We start from the raw sequence: 27,424 nt of genomic DNA, 5'->3' as shown, positions 1-27,424 counted from the left end.
TTAATCATTACACTGTAAATAAATACTCACCTTTTGTTTTGCCTTTGCCATCAGAAAGCTATGCTTGGGGTAGGGACAAAAATAAAGCTCACTTTCTCCATAAAAGCACTTTATTTAGTGGTCATGTTTTAGTGTATATTAGTTGTCATTTAGTTGTACTGAAATGTGCTGTTAGAAATACTCTAAGAAATGTACAGAATTATCACTAAAAACCTGAAGTTCGGTTTGGATTGCATATAGGAAAAGGAGAAAAAGGAAAAAAAAATAACCACATCATCTATTTTTTTCATTTGATAAAATTACAAAAGCTAAAATAATAAACTGAAAATATTAATTAATTAGGGAAAAAAGTCACAGTGGACTATTTACAGTAAAACACTCTTACAACAAATTGCTATTTTGTGCTCCATATGAATTGAGTGTGTGCCAGTGCAAGAGGATGCCCACCTGCATGTTCTCCAGACTGTCCCCTCCTGTCCTTGCCCAGGAGGAGCTCCCAGGATGTGCCTCAAGGGAGCTGGCACCTCACACTGCTGTGTCCTTGGCCACTCTCAGCACATCCTTCCAGGAAAGCTTTCCATTAATGACACTGCTACAAGGAGGAAGCCTTCAGCAATCCACAACAACCCTCTGTTGGCCAAAAATGCTCTGGATTTGTAACAGCTGCCTGAGAACATTTGGTGCACAGACTATAATAAAGGGCTGGCTGAAAGCTTTCTACTTAACACACAGTTTGTCTCAACTGTTTCTCCTCAGGAGAGGCCTGTGACCTTTTGCAGAAGACAATGCCCTTTTACCTTTTCCCTCTCTGTCAGAAATGCCACAGAGTATCCCCTTCAAGTGCCTTTTCCTACCATTTTAATTTCTGCTTGCTTTCCTGCAGCTCAGACAAGATGTAGACCTTAGCTGAGCCTGATTTGTGGAGGAAAATAGGAGCCATGTTCATGAGAAGCAACTCCCATCACTCCCCTGCTCAGCCAATACAGCAGCCTTTCCAAAATTAGGTTTTCAAATGGGCTTTGAGCTCCTTCTCTGAAAACAGACCTTCTGTTTGAAAATCTCCCTTTAGAGAGGAAGAAGCCCTTCTGGTTTTGCTGTTCCCTTCTCGCACCACCCAGCCTCTGGGGCAGAACTCCCTCCTGGCACCTTGGAAACCCAAGGCAGGCTCCACTCAGGACAGCTGGCCACACTGAGGGGCCCAGAGCCCAAACCAGCATGTCTGAAGCTTGGCTTGCACAAGGAGCAAAACCAAACCCTGTGCCCAGAACCACTGGTACCGTTCTCCAGGCAGACAAGCCTGGTGACTCTTAACACAATGTTTTTCCCCTCAGTGAACATTAAAAAAAAAAAAGTTTAAAAAGCTTTTGAAATACTGTACACAATTTGTGGTGGAAGCACTATGCATGGAAAAAGCAGCCTTTTCTGGGTCGTCTTCAGAGCACACAGACATTCTCATCTTAATTCAGCACCTCACTCCTACCACTCCCCAGCAGGAAGCCAAGCACAGCATCCCACTGTGTCACCCCCTCTGGCCTGGGGATGATCTGCCCAGCAACAAGGCAGCATCAGCTAAGTCTCACTTCCTGATCACAGAACAGTTCCTTCCAAACCCAGATTTACCGCTGGCTGCTTTCCAGTCTGGAAGAAATGCCTGCCTGCTTGCCATAAAAGCCAGTCCATTGGGGTCTTCCGTGTCTGATTCCAGGTTCTGAAGAAAGAGCTGCTCTTGCTCACCCTACCAAGTTCCCCCAGTTGTCAGCAAAGAAAACAACCCAAGAAACACACGAAAAACACATCTGGTGACTCGGGAATCGGAGACTCCTGAAGACTCCTGCTGTTTGAAGAAGTCTGCTTCCTTCACCTCCTTCTCTGCAGGGTGGGCTGAGCAGGACTGGTCTCGGAGGGGCATCGCAAAGACAGGCTGCTGAATGTTTTGAACCACGGGAGTGTGACAGAGCCGCTCAGAAAGAGTCACTGGTGGCACAAACTAAGCAGCTTGTGCTCTCTCACGCTGCCGCTGAGATGGATCCACTCCTCTTCCATCAGACACTTCTGTTTGTTTGGCTCTTAGTGAGATAGCCACCCTCAGAGCCCTTTGGCATTACCATCATGATTGCACATGAAAACAAACTCATAAAAAAAGTGTAAATGAGGTCATGTTTCACCCATGAGACCACACCTGCCCCCCTCCCCCCCACCAGAAGACAGGCTACACCTGATCTGTCTGGTACTCAGAGGCTTCTGATAAGCTTTCAGAAAAGCTCAGAAAGTTTTCCTGGTACTCAGAACAAATTATCTCAAATCTGTAATGCCTGAACTCCACTGCAAAGGTGCCAAAGTAGCACAGGAAGCACATCACTAGGCCCCACTGGATCCTGGAAGCATGCATGTGAATGCCCTGGGCCATAAGGATGAAATCTGGAAGAGGAAAGTCAAGGAGAACAACTGGGAGCAGAGACACCAAGCAGTTTGAAAGCCAAAAGGGAAAAAAACCTGAACAAAGTCACCTGGATAAGTCAACCCATCCAGCCATCATGAGGAGAGTGTGAATGTGACACTAGAGATGAAAGGGATGTCAGGTGTCCAATGATGCCCATGGAGCACAGCAGCTCTCCTGGACCAGGGCTTCCTAATCCCAGATCAGGGTGATAAACATTTACAGAGGGAAAGACTTGGGTGCAGAGAAGTCAGTGATTTGCTTGAGCATCCAGCTAGCCAGGGGCAGAGCCAGCAAGTGGGGACCTGTCTGTGGGCCCCTACCTGCCAGGAGCTTCCCAGAGGAAAGTGGATGCAGATCAGTGCACCCACCACAGGCAATGGGAAAACCTTTCAACACACACTGTGAAATATTTCCTTCTCTTTAGATCACCTGCAAAATTGTCCCTTTCTGTGAAATCTGGAAGCATCACTCTACACAGTATGGCACTGAAATAGGATTGTGCCATGAAGACATTAGCAGCATTCCAAAATGCTTTGGGATCCTAGGACAGGTGGGAGAAGAGCTGCTGCAGAACATACACAGTACCTGGCTTCCTGGGGAGGAAGACAAAAGGATACAGAGCACCACACAGAGGGTGATGCTGGCTGAGAGAGCCACTCGTGGAATCCCAACTTTCCGCCCCTCATTCTTCAGGTTGATCTTGAGGGTAAGGGCAGACTGGATCCAGCACGCCAATGTCCCGAAGCCAAAGGTCAGCGACGTGCCCACATTGTGGATCTCCTCATCATTGGAAAGCTAGGAACAAATAAAACAGTGATGGCCTGGACACAGCAGGAATTGTGATAGCTAGCTGGATTGCTGCTGAGGTGGGGTAGGGAAGAGTGGAGATCACTGAGGTGTGAGACAAAGATGCCATATCATTTCTTCTGGCAGAGGCATAAGGTATAACAGAGCCAAGGTGAGTTGACAGCTGTCACAGTCAAACAGATATTCTGCCCAAAGCCCAAGAGCACAGTGGAAAATGCAGTTGCTTGGGGACTGTCTCCACAGCTCCCGGACAAGACTCACAAATGCAGAGCTCAGAAATAAATTCTTCCTTGGCTCAAAATGATGGCCAGGGGAGGCAAGGACAACCCACTGTGGGTCTTGTACAGCTCCCTGCAATGGATGCAAATTGTGCACCTTCAGTGCCAGCTGCAGGGAGCAGAGCCCCTGACACTCCCTTGAGCTAGCACAAGCCAAAACACAAATACATGCTCCTGGTTTGGCAAGTTTCTCCCACCAAATTTCCTCTTCTGCCCATTCTCAACCCCTGGGGTCTGAGGCAACATGAACCCAACCTCTCTGGAGTGCCAGTGCTTCCCTGCTCCTTGGGCTGCCCTGTCTCACAGAGCTCAGGCAAGGCAAAGTGACAGCCAGGTTCAACTAGCAAGAATCTGCAAAAAAATCCCTTGAGGCTGTAAATCCATTCAAAAAGTCTAGCATGGGCTTAAGCCAAACAATTTCCATTTCCCCTCTGCCTCTGAGGCTTTTCTAGAAAAGAAACCACCAGTCTGTATCTTCTCCCTGCAGCCTTAATTCCTGTTTGATGATTTAACAAATACCCATCAAATAAGACAATCTACATGACAACAATCTGGTTGCTGTGCCTCCACTGATATCTCCCCTTCTCTCTCTACCCTGAATTTCTTTCAAGAGTAGGTCCAAATAATCATTCAGGTAAAAATAGGATTGAGCTGCCTTTCCCAAGATAGTCAGCACCGCAAGGGACTCAGCTATAATGTCCCTCTAAAACACCCAAGGTATAATTTTCCAGAAATATGATTTCATGCCACATTCAGCTCAGCAGTCAGGCAGGGAGGAGCACAGACTAAGCTCTCATTACCACATGTTTTCATGTTTGACAAAAGATCTAAGAAAGGATACAGGTAACTAACAAAGAACAGATAGTTAGAATCAGATATCAGAGAATAATCAGAATTTATAGCCAGGCACAATTCAAAGCATCTACTGTTAAATCACAATCATTTGCTCTGAAGAGTGAAAAAAGGAAGAAGAGGTCGAAACTGTTTCTTAGTGCCTGTCCTGTACTAGAAATACTCTTCTCAGAGGTAGACAAAGTTGTTACAAAGGCTTCATAACCCCTAGCTGGGAAGCTCTTGTTGTAAAAACAAGACCCTGGGTTTTGGGCTTGTACTGGGGAGTTAGGAAGACCAAGTCCATAAAAGTCAAATTATCTCACACCTCATTCAAAAAGAAAAGAAAGTAAACTGTAAAGGACACCAAGTTCCTTCAATAACTGCACAATCCAAAGAGATCCTCCTCACCCCTCACAAAACAAGTACCATTTCTGTGTTGGGTCCCTGTCATGCAAAGCCAGGGAAGCAGCCAGCCTGCACTGACCTTTCTCAGTTCCTGCCATTATTGGGAGTCATTACTCGCAGCCCAGTGAGAGGCAGAGCCTGAGAGTCAAACCCAAGCCCCACGGACTCTAACACCTTGATTTTCACTGCAGCCCTGACAGACACAATCGTGATCACAGGGGACACCCATCCCTACAGATGTGGCAGATGTTTGCTCCTATAACACTGCAGAACAGAGGGAGATGGGAGGGCTCTCACCCACACACCCATCAGAAGTCCTGGCACTCTTTTGCTATGTCTCTCTCCTGGCAGGCCTGAGGATCAGCAGGAGGTGGATTTAAAGCAACATATGTTTTAAAAGAAGGACACTGAGCTGCCTGATAAATTTGTACAGGCATTTGTGCATCTGTTTGCACAGATGTGTCTGCAAACTTCCCACTCAACTCCCCTTTTACCCAGGGCCATCAGTGCCAACTCCCAGGGCCCAAGAGATTCAGGAGGCTCCCAGCAGGTCAGGTCTAAGCATGCAAGTGCAAATCCTGCTGGAGACACGTGAAAAGTGATTGTGGCCTTTCATCTCAGCACACAAGTAGCAGACAGGGTGGCAGAGCAGGTAAAGGGAGGGCTGGGGCACATGATTTTCCCAGGCTCACATCACAGGTCGTTCAGAGATCCAAGCAGATCTGCTAGAAAAGCGGGGAAGTCACATCAGAGGCAGAGCAGTCCAAGCCTGCAGAGCAGTACCTGAAAGTTGCCGAGTAGGGTCATCCCAAAAGAGGCCAGACACAGTGCCACCAAGCCGCTGATGTTCAGCCAAGGGGTGAGCACCTTTGGCTTCAGCTGAATGAAGCGCAGGACAGCCACAACGAGCGCTGGGAAGGAAACAAGGCAAGGGGTGTCAGTAGGTAGAACCTGCTGCAGCAAACACCTGCCTGGGGGCTCACAGCCCCCTCCTCCACTTTCTACCTGCAGGCCAGCAAGCTTTGTGCTACTGCACGGCCCCCTCCCACTTAATCAGGGACAAGACTAAGCACAGGAAGCATTTCTCTTTCCCTTTCTCATTAGGCTTTGTCTGAAAATTTTCAGGGGGAAAGAACACCTTCCTGCCTGCCTGTGAAGCTCCCAGCACACAGCCTATGCACACCATGCATTCACTTAGTGACACCTGGAGTTGTATTGCTTCACTCCACTCCTGAGTCCTGAGCTCTCCTGGAGGAGGTATGTCAAACCCCACTTGTATGAAAAAGCATATGAACGGCACATACATATTTCTGCAGGGGTTGCCATAACGCCCACTGCCTCTTCTCCTTCTCTGGAGCAAGTTCTGTTGCCACAAACATGAGCCAAAATGTTGCACTAATTTTCCATGAAGAATGGAATAACCTTCCTTCCAAGCTAACAATTCCCCAAGCACTATGGTATATGATACATGATATATATGATACATCATATGATATGGCATATCCCAAGAAGATACTCTAATTGTGTATTCTTGCCCTCCCTAGTGAATGGTGCATGGAACAACACAGAAAGCCAGGCAATCAAGTTGGCCTTCAGATGTGATTCAAAGCCAGACCACTAAAAATCAATTTAGTTGAACAGGGCAATTTGCTTGCCCTCAACCACCTTCTTATGCTCATGCTCAAATTGATAGCATGCAGCTCCATATTGTTGTAAATAGTTTGCCTTAGCAAATTAGATCTGCATTTTCCACAAAACCCCTGGTATAATATCAAAGACATGGTTTAGGAAAATAAGGGCACTGTAAGTGAAAAATACACACTTTTACCCAAACTGCAAAAGATATTTGAATTTACTCTCTCACAACTGCTCTAGTGAGCCAATCCACTCCAAATCCTTAAAAATGAGAATTTTGTTCCCACACAAAAAGAGGATTTCTATTTTTCAACCCCAGGCAATTGTTTGGGACAGCCACCTGTGACTACTCAAGCTCATGTACAGGAGAATTTCCACTTCTACAATACAGACTCCTGAAATTATGTGATCTTTTCCTAAAACCTGATGGGAATGACAAAAGGGGATTAAAAACATTCCATGCAAAACAATGGTATTTTCAATTTCAGTAATTCCACATTTCTATCATGTTTCTGTAGTTTTCCTCTCCTTTAGCTTTGACATAACTGAGGTGGTCAGAGATACAAGCTAAAAGCAGCTCTCAGAAGCACACAAATACAGCAGAGGAAAGAATGACTTAATCCACAAAGCAGAGATTAAAACATAACAGACTACTTCTGTTGGAAGAGGCCTACAACAATCATCAAATTCAGTTGCCTGACCAATTCAGAGCTGACCAAAAGTTAAAGCATGTTATTAGGGGCATTGTCCAGATGCTTCCTAAACAGTGACAGGCTTGGGGCATCAACCATCTCACTAGGAATCCTACTGCAGTGTTTGACCACTCTCTCGGTAAAGAAATGCTTCCTAATGTTCAGTCTGGAGCAGCTTTGAACCATTCCCACATGTTCTGTCACTGGATCTGGGAGGAAGAGATCCACACTTCCCTTTCTACATCCTCTTCCCATTTTTACCTGACTCTAGTGTTACTCTGTCCCTGGTGCAGGATACAGCATTTAGACTTGTTTCATTTCATCCCATTAATCACTGCCCAATGTTCCAGCTATCCAGATTCCCCTCTGGAAGGCAGCAGGGTTCTCAGGAGAGTCAGCAGCACATCTCAGTTTGGGATCAGCAGCAAACTTGCCAATGGTGCCTTCACATCATTCATTCAGATTGCTGGTAAAAATATTGAACAGAACTGGCGCTAGAATGGAGCCCTGAGGGGCACCACTGGTGGCTGCATGGCAGCCAGATGCAGCTTCTCTACAGCCCTGTGAGTGCTCCCTTCAGCCAGTTCCTCACCCAGTGCACTGTGAACCTGCTGATCTCACAGGTGGACAACTTCTCCAGAAGGGTGCTATGAGGGACAGTATCAAAAGTCTTATTAAAATCCAGAAAATCACCCAACACCTTCCCTTCATCCACCAGGTGTGTGGCCTTATCATGGAAGGTTATTGAATAAAGTCCTGTTAAACAGGACTTTCCCTTTGTGAGGCCATGCTGACTGTGCCTGGTGTGCCTTTAAATGTGTCCCTATCATCTTGTCCACCATTTTTCCAGGAACTGAGGTCTGTAGGTCTCTGGGTGTTTCTTCATGGCCTTCTTGTAGATTGGAATAACACTGGCTGGCTTCCAGTCAACAGGGCCCTCCCCAGAATCCCAAGAGATTTGGTAGATCATAGGAGTTCTCCCCTAACATCCACTACCTCCTTCAGTGTTCTAGCATGAACCCCATCCAGGACCAAGGGACTTGTGAGCATTCAGCTGACACATCTGGTCCCTGACAATTCCAGTGCTCACAAATGAACAGTCACTGCTCCCACACTTGTAGTCCTTCAACTCAGAGGACTGGACAGCCCAAGGTCTATCAGCATTTTATTAAAGGCTGAGGCAGAAAAAGCATTGGATGCCTCCACTTCTTCTTCACCCTTATTAGTCAGCCTTTAACAAATATCTGTCCAACATTTCCTTTAGGCCTCCTTTTGCCACTGACATACTTAAAAACACTCTTCTTATTGTCTGAAACAACTCTGGACAGTTTTAAATCAAATTGAGCTTTGGCATTTCCTGTCTTCTCCCTGTATATACAAACCACAGCTCTGCAATCTTCCTGCAAAGCCTAAGCTCTTTTCCAGAAACCATATAATGGCATTTTCCTCTTAAGCCAAGCTGGTCTTCTGCCCCACTCTTTAAGCACAATCCCACACAGCTGGATTGCCTGTTCCCGTGCTTCTAAAAGGTGTTTCTTAAAGATTGACCAGCACTCATGGACACCTAAGGCCTCAAAAGCAGATTCCTGAGGTATTCTGCTAACAACCTCCCTGAAGAGCCTAAAGTTTGCTTTCTTGAAATTTAGGGAATCAATTCTGCTTTGAGCCCCTAAATTCATTTTTTCTCATTACAGCAAAGGTTCTAAACTCAACCATTTCATGATCACCAAGGCCGAGACAGTCACCTACCATCACACCTCCCACGGCTCATTTTGCAGTCTGGAGGTTGTATTTCCCCTGTTACATTTCTTTCTTTGTAGTGGGAAGAAGCAGCAATGCTATGTACAGTTCAAATGGTTTCACATCATCACATTCAAGAAGAGTATGTACAGGATTTTACTTATGTTTCAGTGACTCTTAAAACACAAAGAAAGAAAAACTCCAGTTGTGGTTCCTACCTAGAAATGCTGCCATGTTCATGACTTGACTAAACACACAGCTTGCAGGAGGTGCATCACCTGCAATACTTGAAAATAGAAAGTGTATCATTGTAACTCTAGGATGACAAAGACACATAAATAGCAACCATAACCAGAGCAGTACTTGGAAGAAAATAATTCATTTACCTTATGTAAGGCGGTCTTTTGGGACCAGGTTTCCTAAGAGACACAGGCACAGGAATAAAGGTTCAAGGTTTTTCTTTCCCATTTTTCTGTAATTGTTTCATTATTTCAAAGAAACAAGTGATTGAACATAAAGCCCACAAACAGCTCTTACCTATCTGGCACACTTAGTGGGAGAATTTTGTTATCTTCCACTGCTATAAAGTACCTGTCAAGAAAAAGGAAAAAAAAAATAAAAGAAGGGAATAGTATAAAACCTCATCCTAGCTTCCATTCTAAATATCACCAACAACACCTTAAGTGTTTCAAAGCCCAGTGGCAGGATCTGATGCAGGAGCATGTGTTTCTCTCTGCTCAAGCAGGCAGTTTTGCTTATTTCTCAGTCCATGTGCCCTCCTTTGTGTTGCAGTTGGTTTGCACGATCAAGTAGACAAACAGGGTCACTGAAAGCTTAAGCTGCCTTAAAAACAACCAGCCAGGGGGATATTCTCATTTTTAGTTTGAGTCATTTTGATTCATCAGGTTTACTATGGAACTCCATCCACAAAAGCTGTTTTAATAGAGAGGGGATGGGACAAGAACAACAATAAGCAATAGAGGTCAGACAAAAGGCTTAAGCTGCCCCTGCTGCTGAAAAAAAGCATCCATAGACCATGGCCAAAGCCACATCCTACGACATAACTGCTTCTCAGCCTGAGCATAGCTGCTGATCACACATTTATCACTCCCAAATTCATGCTGCAGTCATCTGCCTGCATGCTTGAAGAGAGCCCAGCTCAGGGAAGTGCATGTCTTGTGTGTATTTTGGTAAGAAGCATAAGGAGAAAGTGAGGTGTCAGCATTAAGCTGCTGGCAGGTTTTCAGTGTGGTGCTGGATGCTGCAGATTTTGAATTTCTACCCCAAAGCAGGGCCTAAGTGTTCCTCCAAGAGCTCTGCTGAGTCATTCAAAGGAAATGTGATTAAAAGAAATTTTTACATTTTTGGCTGTTTCTTTTCAGGCAGCTCCCAGGAACACATACCAGGAAGAAAGCAAGGTCGGCAACTTGGCCTGAGGAGGACATAAACTCAGGGATAAAAATGTGATACTTCAAGCCATGAACTGGCACAGCCTGGCCCCTGCCCCTCTCATGTGCCTTCCCAGCCCCACAGTAGCTGAAGGGCAGAACACCCCCAGAAGAATCTCATTAATGAGATGCAGCCTCCCAAGTAACCAGCAGGGGATAACTTACACTATCCATAATCCAGCTGATGTAAACAGGGTAAAGACAAGAGGTAAAAACATCCACACGCTGCATTTCTTCCCATCCATACCTGCTGGAAACAAAGAACAAAGTAAAAACAGAGGGCTGAGGGACCCACCCTCCTTAGCCCCCCTCTTCTGAGAGCAAGAAGGGCATCCCCACAGCAGGTGCCAAGGTACCAAGCTCCTCACGGCTGCTGCAAACCTTTCTGCTGTCCCTGCTGGCACAAGGGGTTAAGCTGCTGCACGCAGGCAGCATCCTCCACACGGTTTGTAGCAACCAAGGCACCGGAGCCCTGGAGCGGCAGACCTTTCAACCACACCTACAGAATCTGAGTGGTTTTCGAAGTGCTTCTCATCAGGATTTTGCGCAAGGTGACCACAAGACCTGCAGCTCTGACTCCCTACTCCTTCCCACACGCACCATGCAAGGCAGCCTCCCACCCAGGATCATTACCAATTCCACACACGCTGCCTCAGCAAAGCCTGCAGCATGGAGAGAGAGGGATGCCCGCGCTGTCATCATCTCCACAAAGCACACCACCGGCTCCCATCCTGGCCACAGAAAGCAGCTAAAAATAGTGTGTGGCCACAGCTAGAGCGGAGCCCCAGCGCCGGCTCCTAGCGCGCTGTCAGGAGTTGGGATGAGGCGCTGCAAACAGGATCAGCTCTCCAATGCAGGCACTGTGAAATCCTGCATGTGGCGTAAGGATGCTGCGACACCGCCTCCCGAGGAAGCATTTGTCCTCCAGGAAGATCATGCTGGATGAGCATCTGGAATGCTGGGGCTGCTCCTGTAATATGTGCAATTCAGACATGCTGCTGTGCTGCAGACACAGAGAGTCCTACGTCTCCATGTGAGTCCTTTGATAATGGATCAAGTATTTTCTCATGCTCTGTCCTATTCCATATATGTTCCTCCAGGCACCAGCACGGCCAAGAGACACAAAGAGAAGGGAACAGCACCAGGCTCACAGCTCCAGCACCTGCTTTACTTTCACTAGGGCAGCAGCACTTGTGTCCTTGTGCTCTGTCCCCCTCCCTGCTGCAGGGCAGGCATTCCCTGGGGCCACCAGCACCCACATGGCATAGAGAGGCACCCTGGGATGCCAGGACAGCTTAGAGATGACAGCCTCTCATTCTAGCCTGCTTGCATTTGCAGCTCAGTTACCTCATCCAGGTCCTTAAAGCCATGACCCTTCCCTTTGCCCCAAGAAGAAAGTACCTGCTTTGTCATCCTCCTCCTCTCAACTCCCCTGGCCTTCCTACATCTGCAGCCATGGTCTGCTCCCTGCTGTGGAGACCCAGAAGAGAACCAGCACCCCCCCCCATGTCACAGCAGCCCCCAGCTCGCTGCTCCCCTAAGGCACCCCAACCTGCAAAGGGCATGCTGGCTGGACTGCTCAGGGCTCCAGACACCAGCTCCTGCCCTGCCTCACTGGGACAGAGGCTGAAGAGCTTGAGTGAGGTTCCCCACACCCTGCAGGACGAATGGCACTCTCACCTCTACAGGTCAGCTATCTTGTTTTCCCTGCAAATGGCCTAGCAGGGGTACAAAACAACAACCTGGCAGTGCCCAGAGTCACACCACACTTACACAAAGCCATGGGGCCACAGTTTGGTGCTGTTTGCACAGACAGCCTGGAGTAAAGCTGAATTCCAAACCTTAAAAGACAGAAAAGCAGTCAGACAAGGTCTCTTCTCTGATTTGGGAGCAGAGAGAACTGCAGACAAGGAGCATGAAATGATGTGAGTATTAAGTATGCTAATTTAAAAGGCAGGCAGCTCCAGTGTGCAGACAGATCTTTAGCACAGTGAACAGATCAGAAGAAATTATCAACGAGGGGGACTAGATTTCCCATCTCACTTCTGTTCCTCTCCTCTGGCACAGGAGACACAGCGTGTCACATCTCTGTAACCCGCACAGCTCCCGCTGTCGTGCCGGCAGCTATTCCATGAAGTGCTGCCCTTGCCTTTTCCTCCTGCTGCTCAGCAGCACTGCAGCAGCATCCCTTAGCTGGTGTTGGACGGTGCTGTAGTACTGGGAGACCTGTGACAGCAATCTCAAGGACCACCTCCAGGTGGCAGGTGCCCCACCTGCCACAGGACCGTGTCCCTGTCAGCCTCTGGCAGCACAGTGTCCAAATGCCAGAGCCCCATGCAAGGGAGACATAACTGTGGCCGAATTCCCCCCTCCTGCCTTAGCTGAAGGGAGCAGGCAGGTAACAACTCCTGTTCCAGCCCTTGTCTGCTCTGCAAGGTAATTACTGCTGTGCTCGACTCTCCTCTTGTCTCCGGTGGTGGCTGGACTGGGCCAAGGTAACGTGATTCTTCTGTGTAAGAGGACGGCACATCTTAGTATTTACCCTTCACCTTTGGAAAGGTACAGAAGTTTCACTTACACACTAAAAGCAAACAGTAGCCATAACACCTGTCCTCATTAATGATTTGCTGCAGCTCCTCCCCCTCCCAGCACAGAAACAGCAGCCTTCACAAGCTATTTCAGCACTGCCTGTCGTGCAGAGAGGGAGGTGGCAAGGGCTTTTCCCCCAGGCAGAGCAGCGAGGCAGCACACATGGACATGAACTCCACACCAGAATGAAATGGGGAAATGTGAAAATACTGTCTAGATACCCACTGTTGTGTGCTGAGCTCTAAAATGGAGCAAGGCCAAGACTAGTGCCCAACCTTCCCAGGGTTAGAGCAACATGGCTAGACTCACCTCTTTGGAAAACACCCATCTGGTTAATATTCACTGTGGCATATTGAGTCCCCTTCCATCAGCCACTAACAGAAAATGACATCTGCAATCATTGCATATCAAATGAATGATCAGGGCAGAGCACAGTGTCCTGATGGGAAGTCAGCTCCATAGATCAGAGATCCTAATTTCAGCCAGTTAAAAAGAAGGATGCCACCTGTGTCTGACAGATGAAATACCAAAAGCAGGAATGAAGGATCCCTTTCCCCCATGTTCCCAAACAGCAACACCTTTTAATGCAGGCCACTGGCACAGCCCACACAAGCTTGGATATGTTTCAGCATCCCCACGTGGGCAGAGGATGGATTAAAAACAGGGCTCAGCTCCCGCACATTTTTCATTTATTCCCTGTTGTGTTAGTCAGGTGCCAAGAACAAAATTACATGTAATCCCAACTTCTTCCAAAGGAGAAACCCCTAACATGTGCCAAACCTGCCTAGCTCTGCACTAGTGCTCAGCATACATCATTCTCAGCAGCTGCCTTTGGGTTAGCCTCCTCCTCATGATGTCCTCAGTGTTTGTATCTTCAAGCAGGGAGACCTCCATGCACACTAAGACTAGCACCTCTAAAAGCAGACAGGAACAAGAGAACAAGGAACCCAAACATCAGCCTCTCCTGCAGCACCACACCAGTTTAGCCAAAGTAAAATGCCAAGAGTGATAGAGAAAATTACCAGAATTTTTTATAGGAAATGTAGAAACAAACTCTTTGACAGTTAATTGCTCCACAGGGATGACACGAAGCCAAACTTCCTCTCCACAGCTCTGTTCTGCATTGCTGCCATGTCCAGTGATGCCAAGTCTGAGCAGTCAACTCCAGCTGGCAATCTCTGCCAGCCCATGTTCTCCCAAATAAAACACACTGCATCCAAGAGGCAGCTGGTAATTCCCCATACCCATTTGTCTTCCATCGCTAAGGCTTGCACAGGAAAGCCTTCAGCAACAGAAAGCCCTCATGCTGCAATGGATTCACAAAACTAACAAAAACATTTTCAGTATCACAGCTGACCCAGCCCACCTTCTCAGAAGGTCACACATGGTTTTCCAGTCCCTCCTGACACACACTCTCACACCAGCACTGCAAATCCCCTGTTGAGGTGTGCTCCTGCTGCCACCTAATATGAGTCAGGGTGCAGAACTGAAAAGAGTTTCACATTAGCACTGTCCTGGTGTGTGTCTTGAGAATTTCTCTCAATGCGAGCTTACTCATCTCCAGTTCCATTTTTATGTCTAAATCTGCTCAGACTGTCAGCTGCTTGCTCTGCTTTTTTTACCATTGCCCCGCTATACACCCTCAACCAATTAAGCTTCCGTTCCTCTAATGTACACACTTCAATTACAGCAGGCAGCTCACCAAACATATACTGCTGCTTGCTCAAGGTTCATTTAATATGGACATCTTAATTTCATCTGCCAAGCAAAGTTACAGGTTTCTCCTGAAGTTGCTTTCACCAGAGAACACCAATGTAAGGAAGGACAAAATTACCACATTAACAGAGACATACATCTTTTTTAAGACTAAAGCATGCAGATGCATTTGAAATGCATAATAAGCCAGAGCACCACTCCTGCATTTCACAGCACGAGGCCATTGGGTTATTTCAGAGAATAGGTACAAAGCCAGGAGGACTGTGAGATGGAGGACACTGTTCAAAACACAGAGCAAGTCATAAAGAATTGCTGCCAGTCAGCAAAAATCAAAGGGGAACAAACACATTCTGTCTTTTGGGGGAGCCCACTATAGCTCTCTGTTGCTTTTAAAAGCAAAAAATAACCACAGTCACTTGATAGCTAATCACTGCAACTGAGTGGATACCAACCAGCACATTATATAACCTGCCACCCACAAGCCACCAATGCCAACATAACAAAGCAGGGTGTTTTCAGGTTTATCTCAAGGTTTCCAGTGTGAGTGCACAATGTGAGAGATAAGATGTGACAGAGGCTTGTAAATGCATAACAAAATGGTGGGGTAACAAGAAAAGAAGTGATCCCCTCTGTCAGCAGGGTAGGATGTTCTGCTTGCTCCAGGTACCCACCTACCATCTCATGGATGTGCAGAAATGCCATTTTCATTTCATTTATAAAAGAAGACTAGGCAAAGGTAAAGACATCTCTGAGTTGTGCATGGGGGAAGCCAGAGAGATGCTTCAGTAATCCTGCAACAATGTTGAGATGCAATGTTTTCACCCACGGCAACATCAGTACATGTTTCTTGTCTCATTTCACACACTGTGACTGCATTCAGTGTGCTTAATGAAATGCTCTGGCCAACATAAACCTATCAGAGATGGGCCAAGTGCAACAAAGGAATGAAACCTTCTAATCACCAAAAAACAGGGGCAGAAAAGGACCTATTGATATGCACAGTGTCTGAGCCAGAGATATTCCTGCAGCACTGCTGGGTCCTGAGGCCAGTGTACCCAACTGTACTTCAAAAAGTGCCTGTGGTTTTCTGTTCTTGCTGCCCCACAACCTTTACCCTCAGTCACACATGGGTGTAAGTACTTACAGGCCATTTAGCAAGCAGTGCTGAGCTGCTGTGTTACAGCGAGAGACGCCGACTTTCAACTCTTGTGGGCTGAGTCTGCCTGTCTCGCATTTGGCGCTGCATGAACCAGACACACCCCGCTTCCAGAGCACGCTCCTGGGTGTTAGAAAAGGAAAATTAATATGATTTGCCACCACAGGACTAAAGGGATGTTCTGCAGACTTTGACCCATGAACCTATGCTAGATTATGCAGACTTCCATGAGGTCCCACTCATCATGAGCAGGGCTTGGGCAGTCATGGTCCTCAACCTGCAGATAGGTAAAGGAGGCAGAGAGAGGAGCTGGATAAGGCAGAAGGTAACATCCAGTTCAGACAGGAGCTGGGGCAGCAGGCAGTGAAACCAGGCAGGAGCAGCCAGGGTGAGCTGAGGAGAACTGCATTTTATAGGTGCTGTGTGTTTCTTTGCCCCAGGGATCCCATTCTGCTAGGGAGCACTCACTGCAAGATACAGGCAGCTCCTCCTGGCCTCAGGGGCTGTACAAGTCAGGTGGCAACTGGCTCCCAGTGAGTCCTCCCAGTGTGTGCTGGACTGCCCAACTCCCAGGGCAGATGCCCTACTCTCTCCAAGTGCAGATACTGAGGAATACAGGTAGTGGCCTGGCGAGCAGGAGCTGCAGGTTGTGGTGGTGGCTGGAGAGCCAAATGCAAGGGACCATGAGCTAGCATCTACCCTTTGCCCAGTAAAGGGCATGGAGACCTGTGGCACTGGCCAAGGGTGGCTGGTCACCCAGAGACTCTGTAGAACCCAAATAAACAGCCAGAAGGCCCCAGACTAAATATCAGGATTGGAATGGGCACAGACTGTGAGGGTATAAAAGGCCTGGGATTCCTTAGTGCAGAGAGTCCCCCTGAAGGCACCGATTCAAGCCATTATGGTGTTACTGCACCATGATTAAATTACTTAAAGGATCCCGGCTTCTGGGACTCTGCTGTGGGAATCCCGGGGTGCAGCCAGTGAGGAAAACCTGTCTGACTGTGTAAATATGGGGTGTGTGGGGAGCCAAGCAAGGCACACATTAGCTTAATGGAACCACCCATTAAGCTAATGTGAAAGGGCTTCGGTCCCAGCAGTGACAGCCGGGGGTGGTGGAAGTGTGACTGACAGAGTGGCTTCCGGGTCAGACAGGAAAGTCTCCTTAACACAGAGATGCTCAAGACTAGGGCCACTTTCACCAGACTTCTGAGACACAAGGGAAATCTCTAGCAGAGTGTCAACACAGACCAAAGCCACAGTCTCACACCACCACCACCACTACAAGGGCGTATCTTCCCCTTGAGAATCCTTTGGTTTGGGATGCTTGTGAGAAGGGCACTTAGCTCAAAATCCCAGCCAACCCCCAAAGTAAAGAGATGTTGGAAAATGCGGAGGGCTATCTATCGCCTCAGAAAAAAAATAAGACAGCAAAGCTCTCCCTGCTTCAGCTGTGCTGTGAGGAAAGAGTCTCTGAAACCATCTCCTTGCCCTGCAAGCAATACAGAAATGCAGACTGATGTTATGGCAAAGCCCAGGAAGTCAGAGGCACTGTGCAGACAGGCTGTCCAGTGATTGTCCTCCACCTCAACCACCCCAATCTAATGAAGCAGCAACAAGCAGATGGAATGTTTCTCCTCCCATAATGTACAGAGGTCTTGAGAGGGTATTAATAAAGTGATAGAGGTGTTTTATTTGCTCCTCAGTTCCAAACATCACAAATGTCTTCAATCATTTCCAATGTGCACGAGCAAGCAAAGTCAAGACACACATTACATTGGAAGGGGGAAGGAAGTCAGCCCAAAAGATTCGTCCCATTTTCAGGAAAACAATGTAAGTGTTGGGAGTGGCAAAGAACACTTAACAAGGAGGTGAAACTTCCAAGTGTTGACTTACACACTTTCCTTTGAAGGTAAGGAAAAACAGACTAAGCCCAGGGGAATAGACTTGGCAGAATGTTATTCCTGATCATATTGTCTCCTTCTCCTGTAGTTTATGGATGAGAGTACACGCCCTGCAAGGCCAGAAAAATTCCAGGTTTCCCTGCCTTTTCTACTCTGCCACTGTTTTTTCCCCACCAAACAGAAAATACACACTCAAGCTGTAGAGCTTCTCATGGGGTGTAAGCAGGGCTTCTCCCACCTGTTTACCCTGTCTTTCATCTCTCTTATCCCTTTCACCCCTCTTCTATTCACCTTTTGGAGGCCTATGCTCCTTTCTTCACTGCACTTTACAGCTCTACACTTTTGGAGAGATACACACTGTCCCCAGAGTGGCATTTCCTTTGGTAAATGCAACTTGCCATGTGGAAAACACCCAAGGCCTGTGAGCTGCTAGGGACTGTGGCAGAGCACACTGTTTCTCAGGACAGTTTTCCCTCACCAACCTCTTCAGCCTGTGGACTTACTCCTCCTCCACAGAAAGAGGTCCTCTTCTTCATGTATTAACCACCAAAGCCCCAGAGGAGCAGCAACAAGGGAGGTGATGGGGCAGAGGTTGAACTACAAGGAATGGATGTGCAGTACCCATGACTTGGCTTTTGTCATTCCACTAAAGTGGCCCTCTCTGGCACAGGGATTGTCTTTTGACTCTGTTGAGACCTGTGGAAAACATTTGCCCTGAGAGGCAAAGTACGAGGTAAGCAATCATAGACAGGCATTTCTGTGGTGTTCACCACTCCACTGCCAGCATTCCTTATTTGTAGGAATTCATTTCCTTTGTTTACCAGTGTCTCAAGCTGCTACAAGCATAAATTGCTGTTTGTAGGGTGTTTGGGTGAGCTATAGTAGGAAGGTGCCAAACAGCGTTTTCCTTCAAGCACAACACAATGTATTAGTACATGCCCTCCTTTCCCACTGGGCTCTGCTTTCAGTTTTGCTTTTCATTATTCTTTTAAAATAAGATCTTATGGGAAATTGCACCTTGATTCCCATAATGGACAGAGGGGAGCAGGGAACAGCTTCCAGCTGCTAAACAGGAGCCAAGCCTGTGTGAGCAGCCTCTACATTGCATCCAGAGGGATTATTACTTTTTAATTCTACTGAAATATTTTCAGGGACAGACTTTGCACATTAAATCACCCCTAAGAGCGTTCAGCTGGGCCAAGACCACACTGGGGAGGCTCTCTCTGACAAAGCTGTGGCCATCCTCAGTGTCTTGGCCAGGCAAAACCCATTCTTGCAGTCCTGTGGTGCCACAACTGAAGGGCTACTGGCTCTTCTGGTTTAGGCAGTCATCGCTATTAATACCAGTGGTTCCTCACGGGAAGCAGGAAATAACTTCTGCAAGAGCAGAAGTTCTCTCCCTAAGTACCTGGACCTGCCCCAGCTCAGGAAATTGCAGGGAGGATGCTGGACACTCTCCTCACCATTGTAACAGATCAGTCCACATCCTCCAGGCTTTTTTGCTCCCTTCCCTTTGCTACCCATGGGAGAGGCAGCCCAGACCTCTCCCCAGCAGGCAGGATCATCCAGCAGCAACCTCAGCATTAAAAATGTGCAATAAGCCCCATGCGAGGTAACCTATAGCCGTTCTCAAAGTTCCTTTCATGGTTTTTCAAGCTCCATCAGTCTTTTCCTCTCCTCCAATTCACTCTGCCCTTCTCTCTCCACCTGTTCCCAATGTGGTTTTCTTCCTTTCCACTCTCATCCTGCCCTCATCCCTGAACCTCAGGTGACATCTTCTGCAACCTGCAGGGACCTAAGGCAAGTAGAGACTTTTGCAAGTCTTCTTGAGACAGCAAAATGCCAGAATTATTCCTATTTTAGACAACAAGGCCAGTGATTTGCTTGCTGGGATGTCACACTGGAAATCAGTGACACAGAGGACTCTCTGAGTCCTGGTCCAAGCTGTCTACTGCAGCAGCAGCCTCCTCACCTGCCACCACCCCCCATACCAGTGTATCCTTCCCAATATATTGCCCAGGATCATCTTTCTCTTTTCCCACAGACCTTTCTTTGCTCCTCTGCTTCCACTTAACCTGCAAACACAGCTCATTGCTTCAGCTTGGACTGTAGGATTGGAACCTTAAAGTCTCTCTTTTGGGCCAAACTGCAATCTTGCAATCTCAGGCTGCCCAGAAATGGCTGGGGGAAGAGAGAAAACCATGGACATGACATTTCTTCCAAGAGAAAAAACCAAAGCAATTGAAAACATTGGAGTTCTTACAAGCACACATCCCGGCTCTGCATCTGAAAAGCAAACACTGCAGCACAAAGAATCTTTAAAGGGGAAATGAAACAAATGCACTTTCAGCACCCAGGTTCAGAAAATGCTGACAGCTGGACATGGATAGCCACAAGAAAACAATCTGACTTTTTAACTGTTCAGCAGTGAAATCAGGAGCAAGACATTTGTCAAGCAAATAAGAGTCCCCTGTCTTCATCCCATTACCCAAAGGCAGAAAGTGGGCAAGAATCAAGTCCCCTTCTTTTAGGTACTGTCATCTGTTTGAGCAAGACACAACAGGCAGTCGGTGTCAGGATATACCTTTCACACACTGCTCTCCTCCATACTGAATTGGTATTCCTAATTAACCATGTATGCATGTGCATTGTGCACATGCATATGTGCATTGCCATGGAATGAGGATTGTGTGAATGTTGATCAGACAACCCTTAGGGTCACTTTCACAAGTAGATTTGCTTGACAAAAAAAAAAAAAAAAAAAAAAAAGAAAAAGAAAAGGAAAAAAAAGGCAGGTTAACTCATAATTTCTGCAACCTTTATAGCTTAAGGGCTCTGAACCAAAGGTCTGGCACAAGCATGATGCTGTAACTCAAAGCTAAGACTGAGATCCCCAGCGACCCTGGGACATCAGCACCCACCATCTTTCTATCGCTCCGAGAGAGGATCTCGCCCTTCCTTCCCTGAGGCACCACAGCGCAGCTGAACGCCTTCCTCGACACCTTAAATTCCCTCCAGAGAATTGAACCGGACACAGCCAGCATGTCCTGACAGGACACCCTGACAGGATCTATCAAGGGAAGGCAGCACCTGTCCCACCCCACAACCTGAACCCAGGTGAGCTTCTTCCCAGACCCCTATGCAGCAACCTGGCCGAGGACCCTGCCGAGTCCTGCCACCACCAGATCCCTCAGCGCCTAAGGGATGGATTCGGATTCCCCAGAGGGATTCACGGGTGACAGGGATGCCGAAATCATGACCTGGGAGAGCTCTTCCACAGCTGGGTCCCTCCTTCAGGCCCCGGGTGAAGCGGCTGTCATGCCCTGAGCCAGCCCGTGTGCACCTGCCGTGACACAGCGCGGGGCACTCCCGGCTGCCCCCTCAGGCTGCAGCCTCTGCGGCGCCCCTCGCCCCCGCCCTGCCCCGCTCGCAGCTCCCCGCGGGCCCCCTCACCCGCGGGCCCGGGGGCGGCCATTCGCGGCAGGACGGGGAGACAGCGAGACGGGCGGGGGTGTCCGGCGCTCCCGGCCGCGGCTCCCGGCAGCGGCTCCTACCTGTGCACCTGCGGACAGCGACGGCACCGGCTCCGGCGGCGGCGAGCGCGGCCGGGCTGGGTCCGAGCCCCCGCCCCGCCGAGCCCCGCCCCGGACGGGCGGGTCCGCAGCCGCCGCGGCCACCGGGGGCCCTGGAGCACGGCGGGGACGCTGGAAGCGGTGCCCGTGTCCTGCTCTGGCCGCCGGGCTTGGGGTGCTGGGAGGCGGCCACAGCCCCCCCCCCCCAGCGCTTCAGGGCACCCCTCGGGGAGGGCAGCACCGCGCAGTGCCGCTGCCTGCGGGCTGGCCCCGCTCTGCCTTCCTCCCTGCCCGGCCTGGCCAGGGCCAGGAGCACCTGCCCAGCCTGCGGCTCCTGGTGCGCCTTCTGCTTCGAGCCCCCGGAGGCACCGGGGAGAGCTCCACACAAAACCCGCATCTTTGCAGCCCTCCCGGGACGTGCTGCCCGTCTGGATGGGTATTTTGAAGGGCCTCAATGAAACAGACACTCAGCAGCAAGAGACCTCAGGAATAGCCTCTTTCACCCCCTTTCCTATTGGGTGGTGGGCTTTGTGAGCTCCCTAAAGTATCTCTGTGGTTGGCATTTTGAGAAGAAATATTCCCAGCAAAACAGCTCAGTGTTAACTATTTTGGGGCAATGAAGGAGTCGTTTCACTGTCCAGTCTTCATGGGATTAAGTCAACGTGAATGCTACTGCTTCTTTTTCCTCTTCCATCTCTCTCTGTCAGGATGACTGATGTTATTTAGTGACTGTCTTGTTTGTTTTCCTAAAATCCAAATAAGGTAGCTTGTAGTCAAAATTTTGTCCTGGTGCCATCACTTATGAACCAACACAAAACAGACAATGCCTAAATCTATGTCAGCCCCCAGAAACTGAGCTGAGTTATATATCAGCAGTTTGTCAGTGTTTCGTAGGCTGCCCTTCTAGCAAGCAACACTCCTTCACCCTACAGCTGTGGCCCTCATGGAACACTCTGAAGAGATTGCATGTCTCTGATCCCCAGAGATTGAAAACCCCTCAGAGTGCTGATCCTCAGAGCAAGCACTGCACCAGCAGGTCCCCTGAGCCCTTACCAAAGTGGCTGCATCATCAAGGGAGAGGACAGATGCTTCCACAGAAAGGTACTGTGTATGCTTCTCGGGTCCTAGGCTGAGGGGACTATTTTTAGAGCTGAAATAACATTCTTCCTGCTTTGGTATTTCAAATCTTACGTTATCCTGGGCTAATAAATGTTTCCTTGCAGCATTTGGGTTTTTTTTTGCAACCCCACAAAATCCAGAGATCTTAGCCAGGGTTTCCCCTCTCCATGCACCTGATGCTGCCCAATGGCGCTGCCATGCTTAGGAGCCAAAAATGACTTCCAGGCATAGCTTTCCTCAGGCAAGGAGTTGCTATGGCCTCCATGTCACCACGAGAGGCCCCAAAATCAGGTGCCTGGAAAAAAATATGCTTGATGTATCAGCATTAACCACATCCCTGCCTGCAAGGCTTCTTGTGATAGTAAGAGTCAAGGAAGCTCACGTTAAAAGTAATTGAGGGGAAGTCTTTGAATCCCAGTACCCTCTGGCTTTCAGCAGCTGAGGATGAAGAAAACCTTCTGTCAAACAGGTGAGAAATGACAGTGCTCAGTCACAGAGATTTTGGCCAGAAAGGAAAATGCAGCAACTAATCAGCAACTGCCTTAGTCACTTCACCTCTGCTGGCAGCCAATGCTGGAAGGGAAACAATGCACCATATGGCATTTTAAGGCAATTTCATTTTTGGTAAACTCTGAGTGTCTGAGACATTTTGTTCACAGCTCCTTTTTGAGCAGATGGTGTCCCTCTGAGTGCTGGAAAACGCATGATGCTGACAGGCCCACCAAAAACCTATTACAAATTTAAAAATTCACAGCTTGAAAAAAGGGCGCAGCCTGGGGACAGCAAGCATGTGTTGGAGCCCACCCAGTGCAGGAAGCAAGAGAGATGCAGGGAGGCATCAGCCATCAAGGGGTGATGTTACGTGGGTCCTTGGAGATATTTCTTACAATGATTTCTTCATGGGACACCATGGGAGAAGCAGCCCCTCTCCCACAACCCTCATTCTGCAAAGCAAAGCAACCTCATGCCCCTCTAGTGGCTGTTCTTCCCAGGGTGAAATTATCATTGAAGACTGGCTGTGGTTATTCTGGACTGTTTTTTTGGGGTGGAAAAGGCACACAAAGATGAGGAAAATGGAATTGCTTTGAGTTTGCTTTCATTACATGTCTTCTGAAACTATATTTACCATCTTTTTCTCCTGTCCTGCTCCTTTCTGCTCCAAAGGTGGAGTGGGGCCTGGCAAGAAAGGTTGCCCACTCAGAAAGAGGAGCAGCAGAGAAAATGGGCCTAGGGATCACTCAGCAGCAGGCACTGGAGCTGCTCCACACCCCGAGGCATGTATTAAATACAATTAAAACTGTGAAAAACCAGTTAAAACTGTTTCTCAGTTGCAGTGTTAACCCTCCTTTCATTAGACAGATCATCTCCTATCAAAGCCATCTGTTCCTTTATCAAGCTTTTCAAATATTGTGATAGACTTCATATCTCCAAATGCCCTGCTGATAAACAGATGCCACTTAAGCAAGTCCACCTGTGGCTTGGCCTTGACAAGGTGTGCTCAGGGTGGCTGGAGAGGCACTGACCTGAAAGGTGCATTCTCTCACCCTAAGAAACATCCCCAAATCCCAGCCCTACGAGATGAAGATCTTCCCAGTTCACCCACATGATCCCAACGAAGAAAAATTCACCTATTTCAGGGAATAGAGCAGCAAATTGAAGAGACCCATTCCATCTAACTGCAGCAAAGTGATACCACTTGAATGTTAGGAAAGGAATTGGAGAAAATGGAGACAAAATTATAAAACTTTTCCATAAAAAGAGAAGTAAAAAAAATAAATAAATAATGCTGTGATAGCAGATAGAAGAGGACTTGTAGTAAAGGTGTGAACTCTGGGGAAGAAACCTTGCAGTGCCAGTGTATGCAGATGAGAGCTGCAGACTGGTGTGTCCTGGCCCCAGTGGGTGTATATACTGGCCTGGCAGGGGACAGTCCTACATGAAGTACAGAAAATGCTGAAAAACTAAAGAAGGACTTTTTTTTTTTTCCTTTAAGAATAATGGGATTGGGTAAAATAATTATTTCTGATTATCATGCTATAAATGCTAATGGAATTGTGTCAGTCAGGAAAATTTAGTAGCCACAGTGAATACAAAGGTTAGGCATGCTGTGCAGATGTGGTAAGCACCCTTTCACCTACATTTCTTATCTGTGGTGCTCATTTCTTCCAATCATTTTCCAAGTCCTGCAAAAGGGGATTTTTTTTTTTTATTACTGTTCTGCAGGCAGGCTTTGCTGCTCATCCACTTCTCTTGGGCAGTAAATTTAGTTCTAAAATGCTTGTGTGGGGCAGGGCCTTTACCTGCATTAAGGTAATACCTTTGCTTCTTGCCCCTTTTGGCTTTAACCCCAGCTTGGCCATGGCTGGTTCAGGAAGGGGAGAGGCAGTGGCACAGCTCCTGGAGTCACTTGTCTGAAATCCAGGGTGGGAATTCTTTCATCATTTTCTCAGAAAAAGCCTAAATCGGGGTTTAACTCTTCGGAGAGTGGGGCAGCAGGAGATGGACTCACTAAAAGCAATGCACCCCAAGTGCAAGGGGTGATTTAAACAGCAGAAGCCTCTAGTTCAGCAGGCAATTCTGCCCATGCAGGGGCACCCCAGGAGTTATAATTTTTTTCCCCTGTTCTCACCTGTTTAGTGGGGCTAGTGCTGCTGGGTAGAGGTTTTTCCAGAGGTTTCTGCTCCCAGGCCAGGCACAACTGTGCCAGTGCCACTGTGGGAGCTGGGGCACGTGGGCACTTATTAGTACATGCCCTCCTTTCCCACTGGGCTCTGCTTTCAGTTTTGCTTTTCATTAAATTAATCTTTTAAAATAAGATCTTATGGGAAATTGCACCTTGAGTCCCATAAACACCCAGAATGTGGTGAGCACCCTGTATAGAACCACCCTTCCCATTTAAAGGGTAGAGCTACAAAACAGCCTTGGGGCAAAAATACTGAGGTAATACAAGTCCACCCTGGCCATGCCTTTGGGATCACTGTCTGGGAGCTGATGCATCATCAACCTCCCTGCAAACTGAGAGCCCTCCCAGCTGCAAATACCCCAAATATTGTCTAACCAGAGCCCACAGGACAGCCACCACACTTCCAGCCTTGTATGGATTCTCAGGCTCACATGGCCACGGGAGATCTTTTAGAAGATTTTTTTTTTTTTCCTAGGAGCCTCCCACCCCAGCAGCTGAATGTGATACCTGCAGTCAGGCCACATTTCCCATCTGCTGGGCTTATTTCTAGAAAGCTGTCTTCTGGCTGCCAGCCGGGGACAGCAGTTGCCTTGCACTTGCGAGCTGCAGAGGAATTCAGACATTCCTGGGGCTTACCAGGGAACAGCAGCGCTTCTGGAGGAAGTGGGCAGAGCAGAAATCCACCCCTTGTACCCCAAGAATGCAATTTCTCCCACCAGGGTATCCCTTCTACCCCTGATGCATTTCTTCACCACCAGCACTCACCCTCTCCCTGCAGCGTCTTTCTCAAGGTGTAACTTCAGTGCCAGCAGGTTTTGCTCATGGCTCCTGCTCCAGGCACTGCCCCAGTGCAGCCCAGCCCAGTTGCAGCAGGGATGGGGTCAGATGGAGCCTGGAAGTTCCTCTGAAGGCAGCCACCACAGCCTTGGTCTCACCTCCCACCTTGACTGCCACGTTTGTATGCAGCCCTGATGCGGGGCGGATTTCATCAGTGTTTGCATCACCAACTGTGTGCTGTAACTTGGAGCTGAAATCCTCCTCTCTGCTGTAGTTTACAGAATAGATCCTCCTCTAGAGATTGTGCCAAGTCCCAGGGGTCCCAGGGCAGGCTGGCATTCCCTTGAGCCACTCCATGCCAGAAAGCAGCTGACCTGCTTGGGAGTTTCCAGTTGGAAGGAGCACACAGCTCCAGAGCCAGCACTGCATTTCATAAGGGCCCCACCAGTTCTGGGAAAAGAGGTAAAACCAATCCAGTGCCTGCTCTGTGCCAAAGCCGAGAGCCTGGAAACACTCAGTGCAACAGTGCATGGGGCAAAGTACAAATACCTGCTCCCACTGCTACATGGTGTTATTCCAGATGGGTCAATGTGCCAAGGATGGAGTTACAGACACCACAAGGTCAGACACTGCCAGACCATCAGTTCTCAGGAAACAGTCACTGGTTAAGTACAACCTACAGCCAGCCACCAACCCACCAGCAGTCCCTCAACACTTCTGCACTGCTCAGAAAGCTCTAGCCAGGTCTTCAACTACCATATCAGCAGGAGAAGTGCCAAAGTCCACGGAAGTAAGCGCAGCTCATGCCCCAGTACCCACCCTACCAAGGCTCCACAACTTCCCCATACCACTTCATTCAACAGCAGATGGATCCAGTAGCTACCCTGGGACATGGCAATAGCCCTTCCTGCCTCCCACAGACCCTACATCATCTTGAGGAAGAGAAAACCACACTATGACATAATGACATGTGACATAAGAGGAAAAAACACATGGCCAAAATAATTTTAAAAAAATCAAAACAAATAAGCAAAGTGTTCAAAACAAACACAAACATATAAACAAATAAGAAAAGAAGGAAATGCATGGAAATATTCCTTGTTTTACCAAAATTTGAGGCACCCTCTTTAAAAATCTAGTTTTCATGTGAAGGCTAAGACTTTTTTAATCAACTCTATCACATGGAGAATTTAATCTACAAAAAGAGAGGTTCAGGTAGCATAAGCTTCCAGATAAGACATTTGACGGAGGAGCTTTTTCTTTTCTGAACAATGCTTCTTTAGATATTCTCAGTTTTTCAAAGTCAGGTAACTTGACAATGGCTTCAATTTCAGTTTTCAGATCCCTGAAACACACTGGAACTGCTGCTGCTTTTGAAGTCTTATACCTGGGGGAGGGTGGGGGGAATATTACCTTGTTGTAATTTCAGGTATTCAGAGAGATTCAGAACAGGTGTGCCTCTTAGCAAGGCCCTTTATTCTTCTTACACCAGGCACTTGACAGGAATGAGCCTAAGGAAGTCCAAGCAATAGCAGTACAAAAAATGATAAAGATCAACAGGAAGCTGTGCATCTTGGTGCATTCCCCATAGTCCTGCAGTCAGGAAATTGCACAAAGGAAAGGATGAGA

General features: G+C 48.0%; 1 protein-coding gene across 8 annotated transcripts; it reads right to left on the bottom strand.

Annotated features, from left to right (window-relative positions):
• Nucleotides 1–109: 109 nt before the first annotated feature.
• TMEM150C (transmembrane protein 150C) lies at nucleotides 110–26,128 on the bottom strand. 8 transcript variants are annotated; one of them, XM_015625254.3, is made up of 9 exons: nucleotides 25,784–26,127; nucleotides 15,729–15,863; nucleotides 10,445–10,529; nucleotides 9,369–9,422; nucleotides 9,218–9,250; nucleotides 9,050–9,117; nucleotides 5,548–5,675; nucleotides 3,058–3,235; nucleotides 110–2,418 (listed from the first exon to the last, which is right to left on the bottom strand). In XM_015625254.3, the coding sequence occupies exons 2-9, from the start codon at nucleotides 15,733–15,735 to the stop codon at nucleotides 2,210–2,212; spliced, it is 762 nt and encodes a 253-aa protein (XP_015480740.1). In that variant the 5' UTR covers nucleotides 15,736–15,863; nucleotides 25,784–26,127; the 3' UTR covers nucleotides 110–2,209. The 8 variants fall into 8 exon arrangements, with proteins under 8 accessions (XP_015480740.1, XP_015480739.1, XP_015480741.1 ...); XM_015625253.3 differs by lacking the exon at nucleotides 25,784–26,127 and adding an exon at nucleotides 21,199–21,272; XM_015625255.3 differs by lacking the exon at nucleotides 25,784–26,127 and adding an exon at nucleotides 21,199–21,272 and having other exon boundaries at nucleotides 10,445–10,526.
• Between the last annotated feature and the right edge of the window lie 1,296 nt (nucleotides 26,129–27,424).

This window comes from Parus major, chromosome 4 (genome assembly GCF_001522545.3).
Source record: "Parus major isolate Abel chromosome 4, Parus_major1.1, whole genome shotgun sequence".
Lineage (NCBI taxonomy): Eukaryota > Metazoa > Chordata > Aves > Passeriformes > Paridae > Parus > Parus major.
This window is presented reverse-complemented; position numbering and strand designations above follow the sequence as displayed.